This window comes from Myotis lucifugus, unplaced genomic scaffold (genome assembly GCF_000147115.1).
Source record: "Myotis lucifugus unplaced genomic scaffold, Myoluc2.0 scaffold_292, whole genome shotgun sequence".
NCBI classification, from domain to species: domain Eukaryota; kingdom Metazoa; phylum Chordata; class Mammalia; order Chiroptera; family Vespertilionidae; genus Myotis; species Myotis lucifugus.
This window is the reverse complement of record NW_005871340.1, coordinates 17,750-36,976: the sequence shown is the minus strand read 5'-3', so window position 1 is coordinate 36,976 and position 19,227 is coordinate 17,750. Positions and strand designations below refer to the sequence as shown.

The following is a 19,227-nucleotide window of genomic DNA, read 5'->3' as shown; positions in this document are numbered from 1 at the left end:
CCTGGCCCGGCCTGGTCTCCCCCATCCTAGCGCTGGGTGGCTGGCGTGCTCTCCCTTCCTGTTTGTCTCACCTCCTGAGGTGCTGTTCTTTCCAGGGAGGCGGGCAGCCAGGGTTTCCTTTGGCCCCTTCAGGGAAAAGATTGACAGCCGCAGTGTGTTCCCACCTCTGACGTTCCCTCACCCTTAGGGCCGAGGGACGGACTTGGCCAGGTGAGAAAGGCTAGGATCAGAGCCCCAGACCAGAGGAGGGAGACTCGGTGTGGAGCTGCTGGGAAGGCAGTCTCCCCTCCATGCTGCCCCCTGCCTTGGACTTCCTGGAGGAGGAGGCCTGCCGGGCTGCACCAGGGAGCCCAGGCCTGGCAGCCGCCCCACCTCACCCACCCAGCGCCCTGCGGGTCTCGCTCTTCTCCCCACTCCCATTGCCCGGCTGGCTGGGGCTTCGGGGCAGAGCTGGCCTTGTTTGAGCTCCAGCCTCAAACGTACTATGGTATCACCGTGGGAAGCTGGAGGGAGGCCGGCGAGGGCTCGTGCAGGGGACACGGGAGGGCTGAAGGCCGCAGGTGTGCCTCGCCTTGATGGGTCTCCTCCCCTGCCTGCTCCAGGCCACCCCGATTTCTCCGTCTGTACGGAAGATCACACACAGCATCGTGGGGCGGGGACTCCACCGCAGAGCCTCCTGTCGGCAGGGCAGGATGGGGAAGCTGAGGCGCAGGGGAGCCAGACCTTGCCCGGGTCACAGAGGGCACCTCCTGCATCTCCAGATGCCCCCTCTGTCTGCCAGGGGCTCCTGGGCGGTCAGTGGGTGCCCCTGGCCTCCTCAGCCTTCGGCCTCACAGAGCCTTCCTCCCTCCACAGGCACTGATTCCGGCAGCGAGGTGCTCCCTGAGTCCTTCCCGTCGGTGCCGGCCGAGCCGCTGCCCCACTTCCTCCAGGAGCCGCAAGACGCCTACATCGTGAAGAACAAGCCGGTGGAGCTGAGCTGCCGCGCCTTCCCTGCCACACAGATCTACTTCAAGTGCAACGGCGAGTGGGTCAGCCAGAATGACCATGTCACACAGGAGGGCCGGGACGAGGCCACGGGTGAGCCGCCCACTGGCCTGGTCACGCCCAGGACACCAGGGACACCCCCACCCAGAGGTGTCAGGGACACTGGGTCCTGGGCTTCACCACCCTAGACTCTGTGTGAGACTTCAAGCAGCCATGGCGCCCCTCTGGGCCTCAGTTTCCCCTCTGTGGTCCACCCTGGGTCAGTATTTCCCAAGGGTTGGCCGCGTGGCGCAGGCTGACGTTGGGTGGTCAAATGAAGTGGTACCTAATCCCTTGCTGAGCTGAGCGCTTGTTCCCTTTCCCCGTGTCTTCCCATCCTGCTCAGCTCGGGGAGCAAGTCTAGCCGGGGGCCAGGGTTCCTCACCAGCACCAGCCAGGGCTCTGCCTCCTGCTCCCCACGCTTCAGAAGCTCCAGACACGCTCCCCTCTCCTTCGGTGTGGGCTGCACCCTAGCACGCCCTCTACGATTATTTACTGAATATCGACCCTTTAAAACGAAAACAATTCATTTCTATGAAGGAAACACTGCAGGGAATGGAAACTCCCACAGAGAAGACGTGTGGTACGGGGATGGTCTAGAACAGTGGTCGGCAAACTGCAGCTGAGGAGCTACATGCGGCTCTTTGGCCCCTTGAGAGTGGCTCTTCCACAGAATACCACGTGCGGGCGCACACGTACAGTGCAATTGAAACTTTGTGGCCCATGCGCAGAAGTCGGTATTTTGTGGAAGAGCCACACTCAAGGAGCCAAAGAGCCACATGTGGCTCGTGAGCCGCAGTTTGCCGACCATTGGACTCTAGAACCCTGCCTCGGTGCAGCCCAGGCCAGGGCTCCCGGACAGAGCCTCTGGCTCCTCTTTGTTAGACAGGGCGCGCAGCCGGTGCTGGCCACCTGCAGGCCACCGGTGTTGGGCAGCCCCAGAACCCAGGCCCAAGGGGGCTCCCTGGCCCCAGTGCCTGCCTCGGCTTTTGTGTTTGTGTTTCTTCCTTGATCCGTTTCTTTCTCCTGCTTGTCCAGCCCCCTCTTATTTCCATCTGTGTCCCACCTCTCCCTTCTGATCCCCGTCTCCGTCTGCGTCTTTTTTCCTTATGTTCCGCCCCCCCACCTCCCTCCCCTCTCCCTCTCTCGGTCCCCACCCCCACCTTTATTCTCTTTTTTCTCCTTCTCTCGTTCAGCCTCACTCTCTATATGTCTCCCCTGACATTCTTTCTCACTCTCTCTCCTTTTTTCTCTCTTCCCCAGCTTCTGTTTTTCTATGAAAAGCTCGTACATTTCAGAACCACCCAGGCTTAAAACTATACCCCATAATGTACTTAATATCACGGAACTAAAAATGGTTAAAATGGTTAAGTCTTATATCGTGTATATTTTGCCAAACTTTTAAAAGAACATTTAAAAATAGACCCAGAGTTGCATTCTTACCCAAAATCTAAAAGTAAAAAAAGCAATTTTTAAGAGACAAATAATCTATGCCAGCTACCCCCACTGTCGGGGTGCGTGATCCCGGGGAAGCCACCGGCCTCTCTGAGCTCATTCCCCTCCTTCTGGACTGGGAGTTGCTGGAAGGTCCTGGTGAGACCCGCACAGCACTGAGCATGCAGGACCCAGACATGCCTTTTCCTCCGTCCTCTTCCTTTAAAACTTGGCCTTACTGCTCTGTCCTCCTGAGCCCCTCCGGCCGGTATCAGAGGTCAGCCAAGGGGTCCAGGCAGAGCAAGGGGACAGTGTACCCTGCTGGGGACCCTCACAGCCCCTGCGATTATTAGTAATAGTAGCAACGTGGCTCTTACACTCCCGCTACCAGGCGCATAAGCCCTGCCAGCCCTAGAAACTGGGGCACTGTTGTCCCATTAGCTACAAAGAATGGACAGTGGTCCCGTGGGCCACTCCCCTGGCAGCAGTGTGGCCGGTTCTAATCGAGCCTCCTGCTCCCCACCCCTGGCCTTTCTGAGGCCCTGAAAACACAGAGGATGACAGCTCTGGGCCAGGACAGGCGGGACTGGTGGCAACTCATGCCAGGATGTGGCAGGCAGCCCAGTTCCGTGTCCTCACCGAGGCACTGCCTGCCAGGCTGCCATCACACTGGGGGGCGGGGGAGCACCTGGTGCTGGGGCCCAAGTCTAGGAGGCCAAAGGCCCCATCATCCTCCCTGCCGGCCGGGACCATGACCAAGGTGTCAAGCTGCCCGGGATGATCGTTTCCCTCTGTCCAGCTGGTGGGTGTTGCCGAAACACTATGGATGGATGGGCCCCTTGAGAGGAAGCAGTGGGGAGGGCTGGCTCACCACCTGGACACTAAGGGCCAGGGGCCCTGCTCCCCTGCCGTGGGCCACGCAGCATAACTCCCTCCCACCTTCAGAGCAGGCAGCCACTGCGAGCGAGCAGAACCCAACAGCAAACTCTAGCCCCTCCCATGAAGGTCCCTGGTTATCGAGGGGCTCCCCAGGGTCAGCCCCTCCCCCTGTGATGCAGGAGAGTTAAGGCAACGACTTTACTTGGAGAGGTCCAGAGAGACGTCATGTTCAGGACAGAGTTCTAACCTGGCAGGACACCAAGAGCACTGATCTCAGCTCTGCCGGCAACTTGCTGTGGGCCGTTGGGCCTGCCCCCTACCCTTTCTGAATCTCTGTTTCTCCAAATGTACAAGGAAGGGCTGGGTGAGGTCCAGATGACCCGACAGAGTGGCTTTGTGTCCAGCGTGAGCTGTGTGCTGTGGCCCAGTAAGTGCCATGATGCATTTAGCATTTCCCCTGAGTGTTTTATTGTGATGAGGGACCTGAGGCTCAGAGAGGCTAAGTCACTCCGTGAAGGTCACAGAGCTGGGGAGGGAGGGTGAAGCCAGGATTCAAACCTGTCCCTCTGTCCAGCTTTGTTTAACCACCATGTCACAGCACTGCATGTGTACAGGCGACAGTCCTGCCCTCAGGGGGCTTATTAGAACCCATGTGCAGCCATGAAAGTGTGAGCTGGGACACATGGCAAGGAGGAGCAGCTTTAGGGATTCTGGGAGGGCTTCCTGGAGGAGGAGGTTCCACAGTTCTCCCACAGCTTTGGGGAGGAGCCTCAGACCAGCACCCTCATCCAGGAGGGCTCACTTTTTCTCCTGAGCCTAGAAGGCTTTGCCAAGGGAGAGTTGGCAGAAGAGTGAGTGATTCCCTCTCTGTGGGCTAGTGGGTGCAGTTATCCAGGGAGGTCTTCAGGTACTGACAGGGAGCCAATGAGAGGTCAGGGGGCTCCCAGGAAGAGGGTCACATCAATAAATGATGCTGTTCCAGACAGTGGTGGGTGCTGTGGGGAAACCAGGCTGGCAGGAATGACAACCAATGTCTGGTGCAGTGGTAGGGGCACTGAGCAGGACTTTGAGAGCCGTGGGCATGGACCAGGGTCAGGGGGCTTCCCTCCAGAAGTGAGGCCCCGCCCAAAGCTGCCTGGGAGTTCACTGGACACAGGACAGAAGGGAGTTCCCGGCAGGGTACTGATGCGTAAAGAGCCTGTGGCTAGAGGGGCCAGGGTAACACGAGGGTCTGGAGGACGCCCAGGGAGGCTGTAGTGAGTAGATTGTGCAAGGCCTGGGGGCCAGATGGAGGGCCGGGTCTTCACGCTGCGAGGACTGGAGACGTAACCAGGGGAATGACAAGCCATTGTAGATTCGGAGGAGCCCACGCTGGCTGCAGGGGGAGAGCGGATGGATGGGGAGAGATGGCCTGTGTTAGCCATTGCCATTTCCCGGCGAGCTGCAGTGGCGGCTGGGGTCAGGGTGGAGCAGAGAGATGAGAAGATGATGGAAATGAGAGGCACTTGGCAGACGAGCCGAAAGGAGTCCGGGGTGGAGAAGCAGACATGTCATGGTGCCCTGTCCTGTGTCCTGTGTCCTCAGACCTGCCCCCTGACCGTGTCTCTCCTCCTCCCAGGCCTGCGGGTGCGAGAGGTGCAGATCGAGGTGTCCCGACAGCAGGTGGAGGAACTGTTTGGGCTGGAGGATTACTGGTGCCAGTGCGTGGCCTGGAGCTCTGCGGGCACCACCAAGAGTCGCCGGGCCTATGTCCGCATCGCATGTACGCCACCCTGACGTTCCCCTCCACACACCCCAGTCCCTGGGCCCTTTCCCCTTCCCTGTGGATCCCGGAGAGGGAATTCCACTGCCGTGGGGGGATCTAGCTGCAGACGCCCACCACAGAGACATCAGGGCCCATGGACGCCAGCCAGAGAGGGCTTCTAGACCCAGAACCTGGGCCCCCTCTGGCCCACAGATTTGTAAAGGCCAGTTTTCACCACATCTATATAAGGAAGCTGCCAGCTTCCTCGCCATTCCAGGCCAAGGGGAGGGAACCCTGTTTCTACAACTCCACCTGGTCAGGCCCCGCGTTAGAGTGGCTATTCCCCAGGTAAAAGCCAGGTGTCCCCACGATCGTTCCCTTGGTGTGCACTGCCACCTCGTGGCTAGAATGGGGCACTGCAGCCTCCAGACTGTGCCTTGTCCCCCCCCTCTTCCCAGATCTGCGCAAGAACTTCGACCAGGAGCCTCTGGGCAAGGAAGTACCCCTGGACCACGAGGTTCTCCTGCAATGCCGCCCACCAGAGGGGGTGCCTGTGGCTGAGGTGAGTGGGGACATGGAGGACCTGGGCATGGCAGAGGCCAGTGGGCATGGCATTTGCCACCAGCCATGATATGATGCCTCAGGCTCCCAGAGCCTCCCCATTTCACAGAGGAGGGAACTGCAACCTCTGCACAACTCAGCACACGCCACACCCCGGCTGGGCCCTCCGCACGTGCAACCCCATGGGGTGCGGTAGAGCTGGGGCAGGAACCCCCAGGACTCCTTGGGTCGGCCGCAGGCTGTACACACCACTTCCCCCAGCCCCACCCAGGGGTCATCTTAACCATTGTGTTCTGTGGTGTTCCGCGGAGTGCCTGGCTGGCGGAGGCCCCGCCTCACTGCGTCCCCACGGTGGGTGGACATGGAGAAAACCGCCACCCTGCCTATGGTCAGACCTCCCTCACACTCCAGAGAGGGAGCAGGCACTGGGTCCTCATGCCCCCCACCCTGTTCCTGCAGGTGGAATGGCTCAAAAATGAGGACATCATTGACCCCACCCAGGACTCCAACTTCCTGCTCACCATTGACCACAACCTCATCATCCGCCAGGCCCGCCTGTCAGACACGGCCAACTATACCTGCGTGGCCAAGAACATCGTGGCCAAGCGCCGCAGCACCACGGCCACCGTCATCGTCTATGGTGCGGGCCAGAGGGGGTCAGACATGGCCAGGGAGGGGGGGAGGACAGCCCAGGGCTAGATGGCCACCTGACCCGCCCTACTCAGGACACAGCCGGACCCTGGGCAGCCAGTGAGCAGGAGGAAGCCCACAAGGTTACATAGCAAAGCTAGTTAGTAGTCGAGTGAGGCCCCCTGAGTCCCTAGCCAGGAGCACCCACTCTTCTCAGACCCTTTTCCTGCCCCTGAAGGAGGAGACCCAGCTCTCAGAGTCAGGTCTGGGGCACGGCCAATCGGGATCCCCATACCCTAGCCCAGTGGTCGGCAAACTCATTAGTCAAAGAGCCAAATATCAACAGTACAACGATTGAAATTTCTTTTGAGAGCCACATTTTTTAAACTTAAACTATATAGGTAGGTACATTGTTATTAACTTAATTAGGGTACTCCTAAGGCTTAGGAAGAGCCACACTCAAGGGGCCAAAAAGCCGCATGTGGCTCGCGAGCCGCAGTTTGCCAACCAGGGCCCTAGCCCATTGCCCTAGCAGAGTTAGGGGCTGCTGGCCAGGCCCGTAGGCTGTTCCTTGCTTCCCCTGGGTGGGAAGGGCAGAGCCACACCTGAGATTCCTTGGATGTTGTAGAAAGAACCCCACACTGGGTTCCAGTCCCAGGTCCCCCATCGCTCTTGGGAGATCCTGGGTGTCAGCCCTCTCTGGACTTTGCCATGTTACAAGGGGGTGGGGAATAGACCAAGACCTCGAAGGTCCTGGTGCTGAAGGTTGCAGCCAGGCCTGCCTGCTGGTATCTGAGTGCCTAGCCCCGCCGGCAGGAGGGGTCCAGCTAGGAAGGGCCAGCCTCAGCAGAAGACTCGTCAAGGGTGGAGAGATAGGGTTAGGGGGCCCATGGGGTCACAGAGCCAGGCCAATGGGGTGACACCTGCTGCCCCTGCAGTGAACGGCGGATGGTCCAGCTGGGCAGAGTGGTCGCCCTGCTCCAACCGCTGTGGCCGAGGCTGGCAGAAGCGCACACGGACCTGCACCAACCCCACCCCGCTCAACGGAGGAGCCTTCTGTGAGGGCCAGGCCTTCCAGAAGACTTCCTGCACCACCGTGTGCCCAGGTAAGGCCTCTGGCCAGGTGAGACCCTGCCCACAGCACGCCCACGCCCAGCCCCCAGCCCTGTCTTCTGCTGTGGTGTCTGCCAGAGTCAGGACGGCCTTTCTCTCCCCGCGTGGGGAACAGCAGGTGCTTGTCCAGGGCCCACAGCTGGCTGAAAAGGCTGGGCGAGGTGCTATGACCTCTGACCTTTGTTCTTCCCTGGCTGCTGAAGAGACAAGGCAGAGGCTCTGAGCTGAGCTGCGGTCTGAGGGGTGGGCTCTGCTGCCCTCTACGCTGAGGGTGCCAGCCCCCTGGGCCGGGGTCCCAGAGCTGCCTGGAGTTAGGGCGCCTGCACGCCTGTACTTGACTGTCAGGCACACCGAGGCTGCTGACCCTGATCCGCTTCTCCTTTTGTCTTTGTGTGACTGCCTCTCCATCTGTGTGTCTGTCCTTGCTTGTCTGGCTGTGTGTCCTCTGGTTACATGTTTCTGTGCGTGGTGTGGTATTTACTGGGTTTGTATCCTTGTGTATGTACTTGTGCATTGGGCTGCCTCTGTGTGACTTTATGCATCTACTTGTGTTCTCTTTGCCCACCGGGCACACCTGGCTCTGCATTGGTCTGGGGCTGTGTGGGTGTGGCATGGAGTTCTCTGTATGGCCTGTATGGTGCTTTGTGTTCTGTGCACGTAACTGTGTGTGTGCGTGTGTGTGTGTGCGTGTGTTCTCATGTGCCATGTGCTGTGCTCCTGTAGTGGATGGAGCGTGGACAGAGTGGAGCAAGTGGTCAGCCTGTAGCACGGAGTGTGCCCACTGGCGCAGCCGAGAGTGCATGGCACCCCCACCCCAGAACGGAGGCCGAGACTGCAGCGGGACCCTGCTCGACTCCAAGAACTGCACCGACGGGCTGTGCATGCAGAGTGAGTCCTCGGGAAGACGGATAAGGGACCCCCCAGCCGCACCCCCAGGCCTCAGTGCCCAGCCTGCAGCGGAACAGCCCCTCGGGGCCCCTGCCCACCCACCACACCCATCATCTCCTCCGGGCCATTCTCCGTCACCGTCTCTACCACCTTTCCCTGCCACCTGTGTCATTGTCTTTCCCTTTATTTCCCTCAACAGATAAGAAAACTCTAAGTGACCCCAAAAGCCACCGTAAGTCCCATTTCATGCTGTCCTCTTTCCTCCGGGGCTCTCCTTGGCTGGCCTTTCCAGGGTGTGGGGGGCCGGGCCGGGGGAGTGGAAGGTGCCTCCCCCCGACCCTCCCCGGGGTGCCTAGGACCCGCTGTAGGTGTCACGCCTCCATTACACGCAGATAGGCAGACCCTGGGCTGACAGAAAGGCCCTGGGGCAGCATCTTGACCCTCACAATACAGGACAAGAAGCTAAATCTGAGAAGGCACTTACCCAGGGACCCAGCCAGGTTTGAACTGGATGTTTTCCGGGCAAATCTGCTGCTCGCAGCCCCACCCCCTTGGCCTCCGCTCTGGACCAGGGCCAGGGGGCAGGCCCACACCTGTCCATCATGGTGCCCCACTCTGTACCCCAGCAGCTGGCCAGAGCCTCCCCAGGTCCCTGGGCTGCCTTCAGCCCCGAGGGCTTGGCCTCTAACCCCCAGAGGCTGCACTACATTAATTCAAGAGCAGTAAAGCCGCCTGGGGAGATTGGCCTGTGGTAATGAAACCACAATTTCCAAATAATTCTGGAGTCATAAAATCAGCAGTGAGCCCCTCCCCCAGTTCACTGGGGGCCGAGCTGTTGATAGATTAGAAAGTGTAAATCTCTAGGCCAGTGGCCCCACTGGTTAGCGGGACATCAGGAGGCAGAGCCCGGCCCTGGGAGTAGAAGCCCCCAGAGGGGTGGGGGTCCATCCCTGAGGGCTGCTGAGGCCAGCGGGGGTACCAGAAGGTGCGAAGTAGGCGGGCACGGTGCCCTCCCCGAGGGCCCAGGGACGGGACAGATGCCGCCTGGAACTCCCACAGCAATGATCTTGGTTCTGCCTGTGCTGTCCAGTATGGCTCTTTAAGCTTACATTTACCTTAATTAAATTAAATATATTTAGAAATTCAGTCCCTAAGTCTCACTGGCCACAGTTCAGTGGTTCAGTGGCCGCATGTGGTTGGTGGCTGTCGTGTGTAGCAGCACAGACATAGAGTGTCTTCATTCATCATCATGGGAATTCTGTTGGCCAGCCCTCCGTTAGGCCCTGAGTCTTGACCTGACCCCTGCCTGCCCGGCTGTGCGGAGTTATTCCAGCTGTGCAGCAGCCTGCCCTGCCCCCACCAGAGCGGGTGTCCTCCAGCCCAGTGGCCGGCCTGGGGGAGGGGAGTGTAGCCAACGGTCGCCTCCCTGAGCCCCTTCCTTCGCCTCCACCTGCTCACCTCCTCTCCACCCCATTGCCCTGCATCTCATTCCCCTCCACCTGCTCCCCCTCCTCCTCCTCCCCCTTCACCTCCCACCCCTCAGCACAGAGCGGGAGCCAGGTGGGTCGGAGCCGCCACTTGCAAACATTGGGGGAGCCTGGCCCTCTGGTCCTCTGGAGGTTTGCCACGGGCTGCAAGGGAGACTCTAGTCTGGATCCCAGCTCCGACAGGACAAACTGTGACCCAGTGACTGAGCCACAGACCCTGGCTCCTCAGCAATGAGCAGTGAATTACTCCGGGGAGTGACAAGTCACGTTGCCTCTCCTTGCCACTGAGAGGGGAGCAGGCCAGAGGTTTTGAGACCATTTTACTTATAGAGGCTGGTGCTCAGAGAGGTTCAAGTCTTGCCTGAGGTTACCAGCCTGTCGTAGCTGGGATCGGACTAGAACCCAGGCCCTGCCCCTCCCTAGGGACCCCGGGCCTCCCTGGCTCCCCCAGGCTGGGCCTCTGCCCCTGCCCTCACACAGCCCTCCCGTCCTGCAGTCCTGGAGTCCTCGGGGGACGTGGCGCTGTATGCCGGCATCGTGGTGTCCATCCTGGTGGTGGTGGCGGTCCTCATGGTGGTGGCGGTGGTGGTGTACCGCCGCAACTGCCGAGACCTGGACACTGACATCACCGACTCGTCCGCCGCCCTCACCGGAGGCTTCCACCCCGTCAACTTCAAGACGGCGAGGCCCAGTAAGACCCGGGGGACGCCTGGTTGGCAGGTGGGGACAGGGCACCCAGCGGGGTGTGGCAGACAGACTCCCTCCTGGGGTCCAGAGTTCGTTCTAGAGCTGACCATGCGGGTTGGTTTGGATTTGAGAGATGCAGAAAAGGGAAAAAGGGGCGACCCAGCCTGGTGGGTCCCCGAAGCCTTTTGCGGCTGGACATTTGGGTGGGGTTTTGCAACAGGCGGGTCCCTGGCAGGAGCGGAATGTGGGACGGGGCCAGTGAGGCCCGCCTGGGTCTGACTGCAGCCCCGCCTCTGCAGACCACCCACAGCTCCTGCACCCTTCTGTGCCCCCCGACCTCACTGCCAGTGCCGGCATCTACCGCGGGCCCGTGTACGCCCTGCAGGACTCGGCCGACAAGATCCCCATGACCAACTCGCCCCTGCTGGACCCCCTGCCCAGCCTCAAGATCAAGGTCTACAGCTCCAGCACCACCGGCTCCGGGTCAGGCCTGCCAGATGGGGCTGACCTGCTGGGGGTCCTGCCGCCCGGCACGTACCCTGGCGACTTCTCCCGGGACACCCACTTCATGCACCTGCGCAGCGCCAGCCTCGGCTCCCAGCAGCTCCTGGGCCTGCCCCGGGAGCCGGGGAGCAGCGTCAGCGGCACGTTTGGCTGCCTGGGCGGGAGGCTCAGCATCCCCGGCACAGGTGGGTCCCTCTCTGCTTGCCTGTCAGCGTGGCTTTGGCACATCCCCTGGACAGCCCAGCACCCAGCAGAAGATAGGCCTTCCCAGAGCCCATTTCACAGACCAGGAAAGAGAGGCCCAGGGGGAAGAGGTGACCATAAAATAGAAGGCCTGGGGTCGAAGCCTGTCTCTGCCTCACTATGGCAGGGGACCCTTGGCCCAGCCAAGCCCTAAACCTCAGTTTCTCTATCTGTTAAGTGGGGAGAATACCCCATTGTAATTCAACGGAACTACAGTGCTGTCCTAGGTTCTGGCATCAGGAAGGGCAGAGGTGCCCATCTCAAGGTTGCAAAGCCATTAGTTAACAGCTACCCAGGGTCATGCCCAAGGCTGGAGGCAGCACTGGGACCTTCAGACGCCAGGTCTTTGCCCATCTCTACACCCCATTGCAACGCCAGAGGCCCCTGTGTTACTGGCAAGCCCTCTGGTCAGTGGCCGGGCCTCTCGTTGATCCCAGTCTCCAGACCTTCTCTCCCATCCCCTGCTGGTGACCACCTGTTTGAAGCTCCTGGACTCCCTTCAGCCCCTCCCTGCTGACCTCCCTCTCCCCCTAGGGGTCAGCCTGCTGGTGCCCAATGGAGCCATCCCCCAGGGCAAGTTCTACGAAATGTACCTCCTTATCAACAAGGCAGAAAACGCCCTGTGAGTAGAGACCCCAGCCCTGGCCCGGGTCGCCCCCTGCTCTTCCTCTCTCCCTGCTGCCTGTTCAGCCTGGGCCCAAACACCCCCTTCTCCCCTCCTGAGCCTGATCCTAGGCCAGAGCCAGTCCTCCGAGGAAAAACACTGCTAGATCTTATGTCCACATCCAAAACGTGCAGAACCAGCACAACAAATCATATAACTCGAAAGGCAATTTACAAGCCAGCTACAATATGACAAAAGGCTAATCTCCTATGCAAAGAGGTTTTAGAGACCAATGAGGGAAATTTAACATCTCGGTACAAAAACGGGCAAAGGATATGAACAAGTGATTTACACACACTCTTTGTTATGCACACACACACACACACACACACTCACACACACACTGGCCAATAGGTTATGAGAAATGGTTCAGCCTAATTTGTAGTCCAATAGTAGCTCAAACAGCCATGGGATATGGGGAGTTTTTTTGCTTCATGAATTCATAGGAATGCCTTCATGCCGGCAAAAGTGTGGCACGCAGCCCGCCATGGCATGCTGGCAGGAGTGTAGAGCGGTTACCAGCTTCCCAGAGGACAGTTGAGCAGCACCATTAAAACACTCCACCAGGCCCTAGCTGGTCCGGCTCAGTGGATAGGGTGTCGGCCTGCGCACTGAAGGGTCCTGGGTTCGATGCCAGTCAAAGGCACATGCCCAGGTTGTGGGCTTGATCCCCAGTGGGGGACATGCAGGAGGCAGCCAATCAATAACTCTCTCTCGTTGGTGATGTTTCTATATCTCTCTCTCCCGCTCTCTCGGAAGTAAAAAAATATTTATTAAAAAACAAAACAAACAAAAAAACTCCACGAGTGCAGTCTTTGAAATGTGAGCAAAGGTTTGGCTATGAGAACGTCATAGTGTGATAGCAAAACTCTGGAAACAATCTGCAGGTTATGCCGTTTCTCTGCCTCTCCTTAACCCCTGACCTCTGGGAGCCCCGGGGGTGGAGACCTGCCCCTGTCACCCCAGGAACAGGGACAGGTGGGAGCCCAGCACCCCTCTAAGCCCTGGCTGAGCGCTCGGCCCCCCCCTCACTGCCGCCTCCTGTCCCCAGCCCACTTTTGGAAGGGACCCAGACAGTATTGAGCCCCTCGGTGACCTGCGGGCCCACAGGCCTCCTGCTGTGCCGCCCGGTCATCCTCACGGTGCCCCACTGTGCCGAAGTCAGTGCCAGCAGCTGGATCTTCCAGCTCAAGACCCAGGCCCACCAGGGCCACTGGGAGGTGAGGAGCCACAGCTGGGTGGGGGGGGCCGGGCCCACCATCTGAACCTGCCTCCTTTCCCCTGGCCCGGCCTGGGTGGACCCTGCACAGCCTTGACTGTGACCTGTCTCCCCACCCCCCACTCTCACCTGCAGGAGGTGGTGACCCTGGATGAGGAGACCCTGGACACCCCTTGCTACTGCCAGCTGGAGGCCAGGTCCTGCCACATCCTGTTAGACCAGCTGGGCACCTACGTGTTCACGGGTGAGTCCTACTCCCGCTCAGCCGTCAAGCGGCTCCAGCTGGCCATCTTCGCCCCAGCCCTCTGCACATCCCTGGAGTACAGCCTCAGGGTCTACTGCCTGGAGGACACGCCTGTAGCGTTGAAGGTAAGGCCAGGCCACAGGTGCCCGCACAGCCCTGGCACACTGTAGATACATCACCCCTGGCCAGCCAGCCACCTGGTACCTTCTAGTGTTCCCCTCCCCAACGTCATGGTATCTTTCAGGCACCCTCCACCATCATCAGCCTCATTCATTCATTCATTCATTCATTCCTCAAACATTGAAATGGCATCAGACTCTGAGATACAGAGGAATCAGGCACAGGTCTTGCCTTTGCCAATCTCCAGGCTGGAGGTGGGAGACAGCAGGCGGTCCCTGATGGTGGTCGTCCAGAGGGTCGAGGGCCGAGGGAGCACCCGCCTGGAAGGGGGAGGCTCTGAGAAGGCTTCCCAGCAGAGCTGGCAGGTTCCAAAGGATGAGTAGGCATGTGGATAGAGGATGAAGGGCATTGCTGGAGGCAACAGCTTCTGCAAAGGCAGGGGTGTCTTTCTGCGGGAACGAAGCGTGCAGAGGGTGTGAGCATGTGAGGGAGAAGGATGGGGGCTGGAGAGACAGGCAGAGCTCAGCTTCCCAGCACTCCTGGGGCCATGCCAAGGGATTTGGAACTTGTCCAGGGGGCAGGGGCATCGACCTGGAGGACACTGGTTCACAGGTGCTCCTTTCCAGCTCCTTTGTCTCCCAGTCTCATGTGACTTGTCTCAAACTCCGAGTTGCCAGATGATGCAACAGAGGTGAAAAGGCCTCGTGGGAGAGTGAGTGTCGCCTGCTGGGACCACTCTGGCCTGAAGTTCCAGGAGGTCCGAATGGGCTGGAGGCTCCCGGGGAATGGCCTGGTGGCCTGGATCTCTTCGTACTGGGCCATTGGCTGATGTCCTGCTTTGCTCAGAGATTGGAGTGGAGATTAAGAGGGACGTTGCCACATTTTGGCATGATGGCTTTCTTTGTTACTCAGTCCTGGTCCATCTGTCCATCTGTCCATCCATCCATCCATCCATCCATCTAACTTTCTGCCATCCCTCTACATACTCTTTCCGTCAACAGTCCCTCTGTCCATCCAGCCTTCACACATCTATCCATTTGCCTTTCCTTCCATCTGTCCTTCTATTTTACAACCATCCATTTGTATATCCATCTGTAGATCCATCTCTCTGTCTGTCTCTATCCATATCTGCTTATCCATCCATTTATTTATCCATCCATCCGTTCATCTGTCCACCCATTTATGTATAAATCCATTTATACCTCCATCCCACTATTTGTTGATTTATTTATCCGCTTTTTTCCTGTCTGTCTGTCCACATATCCACAAGTAAGCCTTCTGTGAGCATTTACCAAATGCCCAGCCCTGTGTTCAGGTGGGTCTCTGCCCTCCAAGTTTCAGCCTGGTTCCTTCTGCCTGAGTCTGTCCCAACCCCCAAGCTTGCAGTAGGAAAGGGCCCATTGGCCAAGTACGATGGGCTCCCCCTTCCTGTTGCGCCACCCACAGGAGGTGCTGGAGCTGGAGCGGACCTTGGGCGGATACCTCGTGGAGGAGCCCAAACCCCTGCTGTTCAAGGACAGTTACCATAACCTGCGCCTCTCCCTCCACGACATCCCGCATGCCCACTGGAGGAGCAAGCTGCTGGCCAAATACCAGGTGAGGGCCGGGCTGCGGGATCGGGAGAGCTGGGACTGGGGTGGGGCACACGTGGGGATCAGCCCAGGGAAGACCAGTTTCCCCTCCCAGGCTCTGCTCCCCCCTCAGCCCTGCAGCCTTGCCCCTCCATCTTTGTCTCCCTCCCACCCCTCTCCAGACTCCCTCCCAGTGGTGCTTAGGCACACCCCCACCATCGACAGCCACACTCTCCCTCCCACCCCGATCACACTTCCCACGCACAGATGTCTTCCACATCATCCTCAAAGAGGCCTTGCCATCCCCGAGAGCACCCAGGCCTGGCAGACAGTCCAAACTTACCTTCGGTGGTCACACCCCTCTGCCCCATCCACCTGGGACACCGAGTCCATTGGCTTCCCAGCCCAGGCACACAGGCGCACACACACACACACATTCAGGCTTGTGCCTTCTTCCCTTTCTCAGCTGAAGGGCCCTTGGCCAGCTCTTCCTCTGCCCTGTTGGGTGGAGAGGCCTGAGCTGCCCCCTGAGAGGTCCCAGCCCTCCCTGCACTGGCCCCATTACCTCCTCTGCCTTCATTCCCGGAGGCAGGGCAGGCTGGGCTTATCTCCTTGACCCGCCTCCCTCCTTCCCCAGGAGATCCCCTTCTGTCACATTTGGAGTGGCAGCCAGAGGGCCCTTCACTGCACCTTCACCCTGGAGAGGCACAGCCTGGCCTCCACCGAGTTCACCTGCAAGATCTGCGTGCGGCAGGTGGAGGGGGAGGGCCAGATATTCCAGCTGCACACCACACTGGCAGAGGTGAGGCGGGGGGCTGGGGCGGCATGCACACCCCATGCTCACCCACATTTGAGTGGAAACGCCATCTCCCACAGAGACATGCCCCCCGCCCCCCAAGTCTGATCTGGGACTTGGGCTCTTTTTGCCAACATCTACCATTTGTTGAGTGCCGACCCTGTGCTTGGCATGTACTGTACCAAGCGACCTACATTTTCTCACTCAAGCTCCACAGCCACCAGGGAAACAAGTCCAGTGATCCCCCGGGAGATGAAAAAGTAGGTTTCAGGGAGGGCAGGTACCATGGACCTGTGTCGGGTCCTTGCTTGGTCCCAGCCTATAGCTGTGCACCCTATAAACCTGGATCGAGGTCCACGAAAGCCAGGCCACCCAGGGGGCAGTGCAGTGGGAAGAGCACTGGGTGTAGGCCTAGGCCCAGTTCTGCCACCAGTTTGGCATGTGATCATGGCAAGTCACTTCCTGTTCTAGACTTCGGGCTCCCCATGGCTTCCTGATCTTGAGGCTGCATTAGCATCCACCCTGGGCAGTGCATCAGCATGGTGTGTCCCCTGAGGGCTGGGAGTCAGGCATGCAGCCCTGGCCCACAGGAGCTGGCCCTCTAGTGGGGAAGGCCTGTCCGGGGCAGGTGGGGACTGACCAGAGCCTCCTCTGCCCCTCTCACCCTTGCCCCCTGCCCTTCCAGACACCCGCTGGCTCCCTGGACGCCCTCTGCTCTGCTCCCAGCAGCGCGCTCACCACCCAGCTGGGACCCTATGCCTTCAAGATCCCGCTGTCCATCCGCCAGAAGATATGCAACAGCCTGGACGCCCCTAACTCGCGGGGCAATGACTGGCGCCTGTTGGCGAAGAAGCTCTCCATGGACCGGTAAGTGTGGGGACACGGACCTGGCCACCTGGGTGTGCCACGTCTGAGACGCCCATTGATTGAGAGGCATGGCGCTCAGCGTGCTGGCCCGCGGCAGTCAGATGAGGCCAGGCACCAGCCAGTGTGAGCACCGTCAGCACCCAGTGCCCGGACGGAGCAGGTAGAGCAGAGACCGCTTGCCGACAGAACTTTCCAGGAGAACTTAACATGCTGGGTCAATGCAATGGCAAGAGTAGCCATTATCATGATGTCATACTTGCTGAGAAACCAGTTAATAGACCTGCATTGAGCAGATGCCAGGTTTACGACATCTTATTAGAAATGGGTGGGGTTGACGAAGACGTCTGAGGCTTTCTTCCTGCTCTCGGGAGCGCACGGGGCGATCAGGCAAGGTTGGAGGTGGGAGGAAGAGAGAATGGAGAGCTGGTTTCTACAGTCACGCCTGGACCCCAGTGTCTTTCAGTGTAATAATGAGATGATGAATGATGATGAGTAAGGCAGTTTCCATGTTACAGCCGAAGAGACTAAAGCTCAGAGAGCTGCAGTGACTTGCCCAGGGCCACACAGCCTGCAAGCAGAGGAATGGGACTCAGACCCAGGACTGCGGGACCCCAGAGCCCCCAGGCTTCCCCCCTCCTCGTGCTCTCCCCCCGCCCCAGGCTTCGGGAGGTGTTGAGCTTTGGGGCAGCCCAGTACCCTTCTTCCCTCCCCCAGGTACCTGAACTACTTCGCCACCAAAGCGAGCCCCACGGGTGTGATCCTGGACCTCTGGGAAGCTCTACAGCAGGATGACGGGGACCTCAACAGCCTGGCCAGTGCCTTGGAGGAGATGGGCAAGAGTGAGATGCTGGTGGCCATGGCCACCGATGGGGACTGCTGAGCCGCCCCCAACTGCGGGCTGCTAGGGACTGGCAGAGGCGGGTGCAGGGAGGTCCAGGCACCTCCTGTGTGGCAGTTCACCTCCGCTGCCCCCCAGTTCACAGCCGGGGTCACCCTCCTCCTCCCTTGCCCTACCCCAGACCACGACCAGCCTTAGGAATCCATGGACTCTGGTGTTCCTCTCCCCCCACCCCCCTCCCCACCCCACCATCTCTCCTGGCTCAGTCCTTCGTGCAGAAACCAGGGTGGGCTGAGGCCTCTGGAAGCGGGAGCAAGGGGGTGGCCCTCCCTCCACCCCCACCCTCCACCTGCAGCCCTGGTTTGTCTTCGTTTCGTTCTTGATTTTCTTCCTCAGCTAATGGTTTCTCCCTGCTCCCTAAGCCCTCTGTCTTCACACCATTTTCCTCTTTGAAGATCAGTCAAGTCCACATGCTTTCTCCATCCAAAAGCTAAAAGGAAAGGAAGCAAACTTGCTTCAGGAAGAAGAAAAACACCAAAACCACACGGGAAAAGGAAAACCCAGTTTCTTAGGAAACGCAAATGATTTATTATCCAGGTATTTGGATAAGTCCTTTTTAAGAAAAAAAAGAGAAAAAGAAAAAAACAACACAAAAAAAATAGAAAACTCTTTTCTTGAGTGTGGGTGTGCTCACGGTTCTGGCCAGGAGCCAGTGTGTGTGTGTGTGTGTGTGTGTGTGTGTGTGTGTGAGAGAGAGAGAGAGAGAGAGAGAGAGAGAGAGAGAGAGACAGACACTGAGCTGGAGCACTTTGCTGCTGCTGACCCCATCTTGGACTGACTTTTACAAGGCCTCCCTCCGTGTCCCCAGTTGTAAAGGCTCAAATGGTACACGTTTCGCTCTAAAGTCTTAAGCAGACGCTGCACACATAAAGCCAAGGAGCCCTGGAGTGGGGCTCTTGAGCCCCAGCTCAAGGTGGGGCTCTCCCTCCACATCCCAGGCAGATACCCCCCGGGCTCCTCTGGGCCCTGAGATGGAACATGTGGGCCACCCAGGCCAGCTGTGCGCCTTGGAGATGGTTTCCAGCTCCTGGAGAGGGGGTGTGGCCAGGAAGCGGGGTCCTAGCAGAGAAAGATGTGGGAGATGAGCCCCCACTGGACACCTCTACTCCACCCGAGGGTGGGGCCAGCCAGGGCCCCCTCCCAGCAGCCTCTGGAGCAGGTTGGCATTCTCCTGAACCCAGGCGTCCAGGAGGCACCCTTCCCCAGCCTGTTTCTCTTCTATAAGACAGAGGGGTGGCGAGAGGGCCTTGTGAGCAGCACAGTCTGTCTGGGCCTCGGTGTGGCTTTGAGAAGCGTGTGGGCAGCAGCCCTGCAGTGGGAGGCAGGGAGTGGGTGGCCCGCCTGCGCAGGACATGCCCTCTGCCCGCCCTGTAGAGGAGAGGGTGGAGGGCACTTTCCCAGCTCTGGTCTCCACAGGCACCTCCCTGCCTCCTCCTCTCACCCTCCCTCTGCTCTGGGAGATCATGAGTAGATCACCTTTGAACAGGAAGGGTTGCCAGTGGAGGGCTGCACCCCCTCACCAGCCTGGACCGGGATGTCCTGAGGGGCCAGCAGGGTCCTGACTCGGGGAGGGACCCGTCCCCGGCCCTTGGCAGCTATCTGACAATGGCTGGGATCAGGCTCCCACAGCTGGCATGGAGACCTCATCAAAG

The 19,227-nt window shown here is 59.3% G+C and overlaps 1 protein-coding gene across 1 annotated transcript in view; it reads left to right on the top strand.

The window, feature by feature from the left end:
• The window catches only part of UNC5B (unc-5 netrin receptor B), a 20,605-nt gene extending 1,384 nt beyond the window's left edge, over positions 1–19,221 (top strand). The window contains exons 2-17 of the mRNA XM_006099968.2: positions 856–1,080; positions 4,958–5,101; positions 5,542–5,645; positions 6,104–6,284; positions 7,213–7,380; positions 8,111–8,275; positions 8,475–8,507; positions 10,259–10,453; positions 10,749–11,138; positions 11,731–11,818; positions 12,912–13,080; positions 13,215–13,448; positions 14,890–15,039; positions 15,652–15,816; positions 16,496–16,677; positions 17,392–19,221. Coding sequence (XP_006100030.1) covers positions 856–1,080; positions 4,958–5,101; positions 5,542–5,645; positions 6,104–6,284; positions 7,213–7,380; positions 8,111–8,275; positions 8,475–8,507; positions 10,259–10,453; positions 10,749–11,138; positions 11,731–11,818; positions 12,912–13,080; positions 13,215–13,448; positions 14,890–15,039; positions 15,652–15,816; positions 16,496–16,677; positions 17,392–17,557 — 2,759 coding nt within the window. The 3' untranslated portion in view covers positions 17,558–19,221. The remainder of the gene's footprint in view (positions 1–855; positions 1,081–4,957; positions 5,102–5,541; positions 5,646–6,103; positions 6,285–7,212; positions 7,381–8,110; positions 8,276–8,474; positions 8,508–10,258; positions 10,454–10,748; positions 11,139–11,730; positions 11,819–12,911; positions 13,081–13,214; positions 13,449–14,889; positions 15,040–15,651; positions 15,817–16,495; positions 16,678–17,391) is intronic.
• The last annotated feature ends 6 nt before the right edge of the window (positions 19,222–19,227 follow it).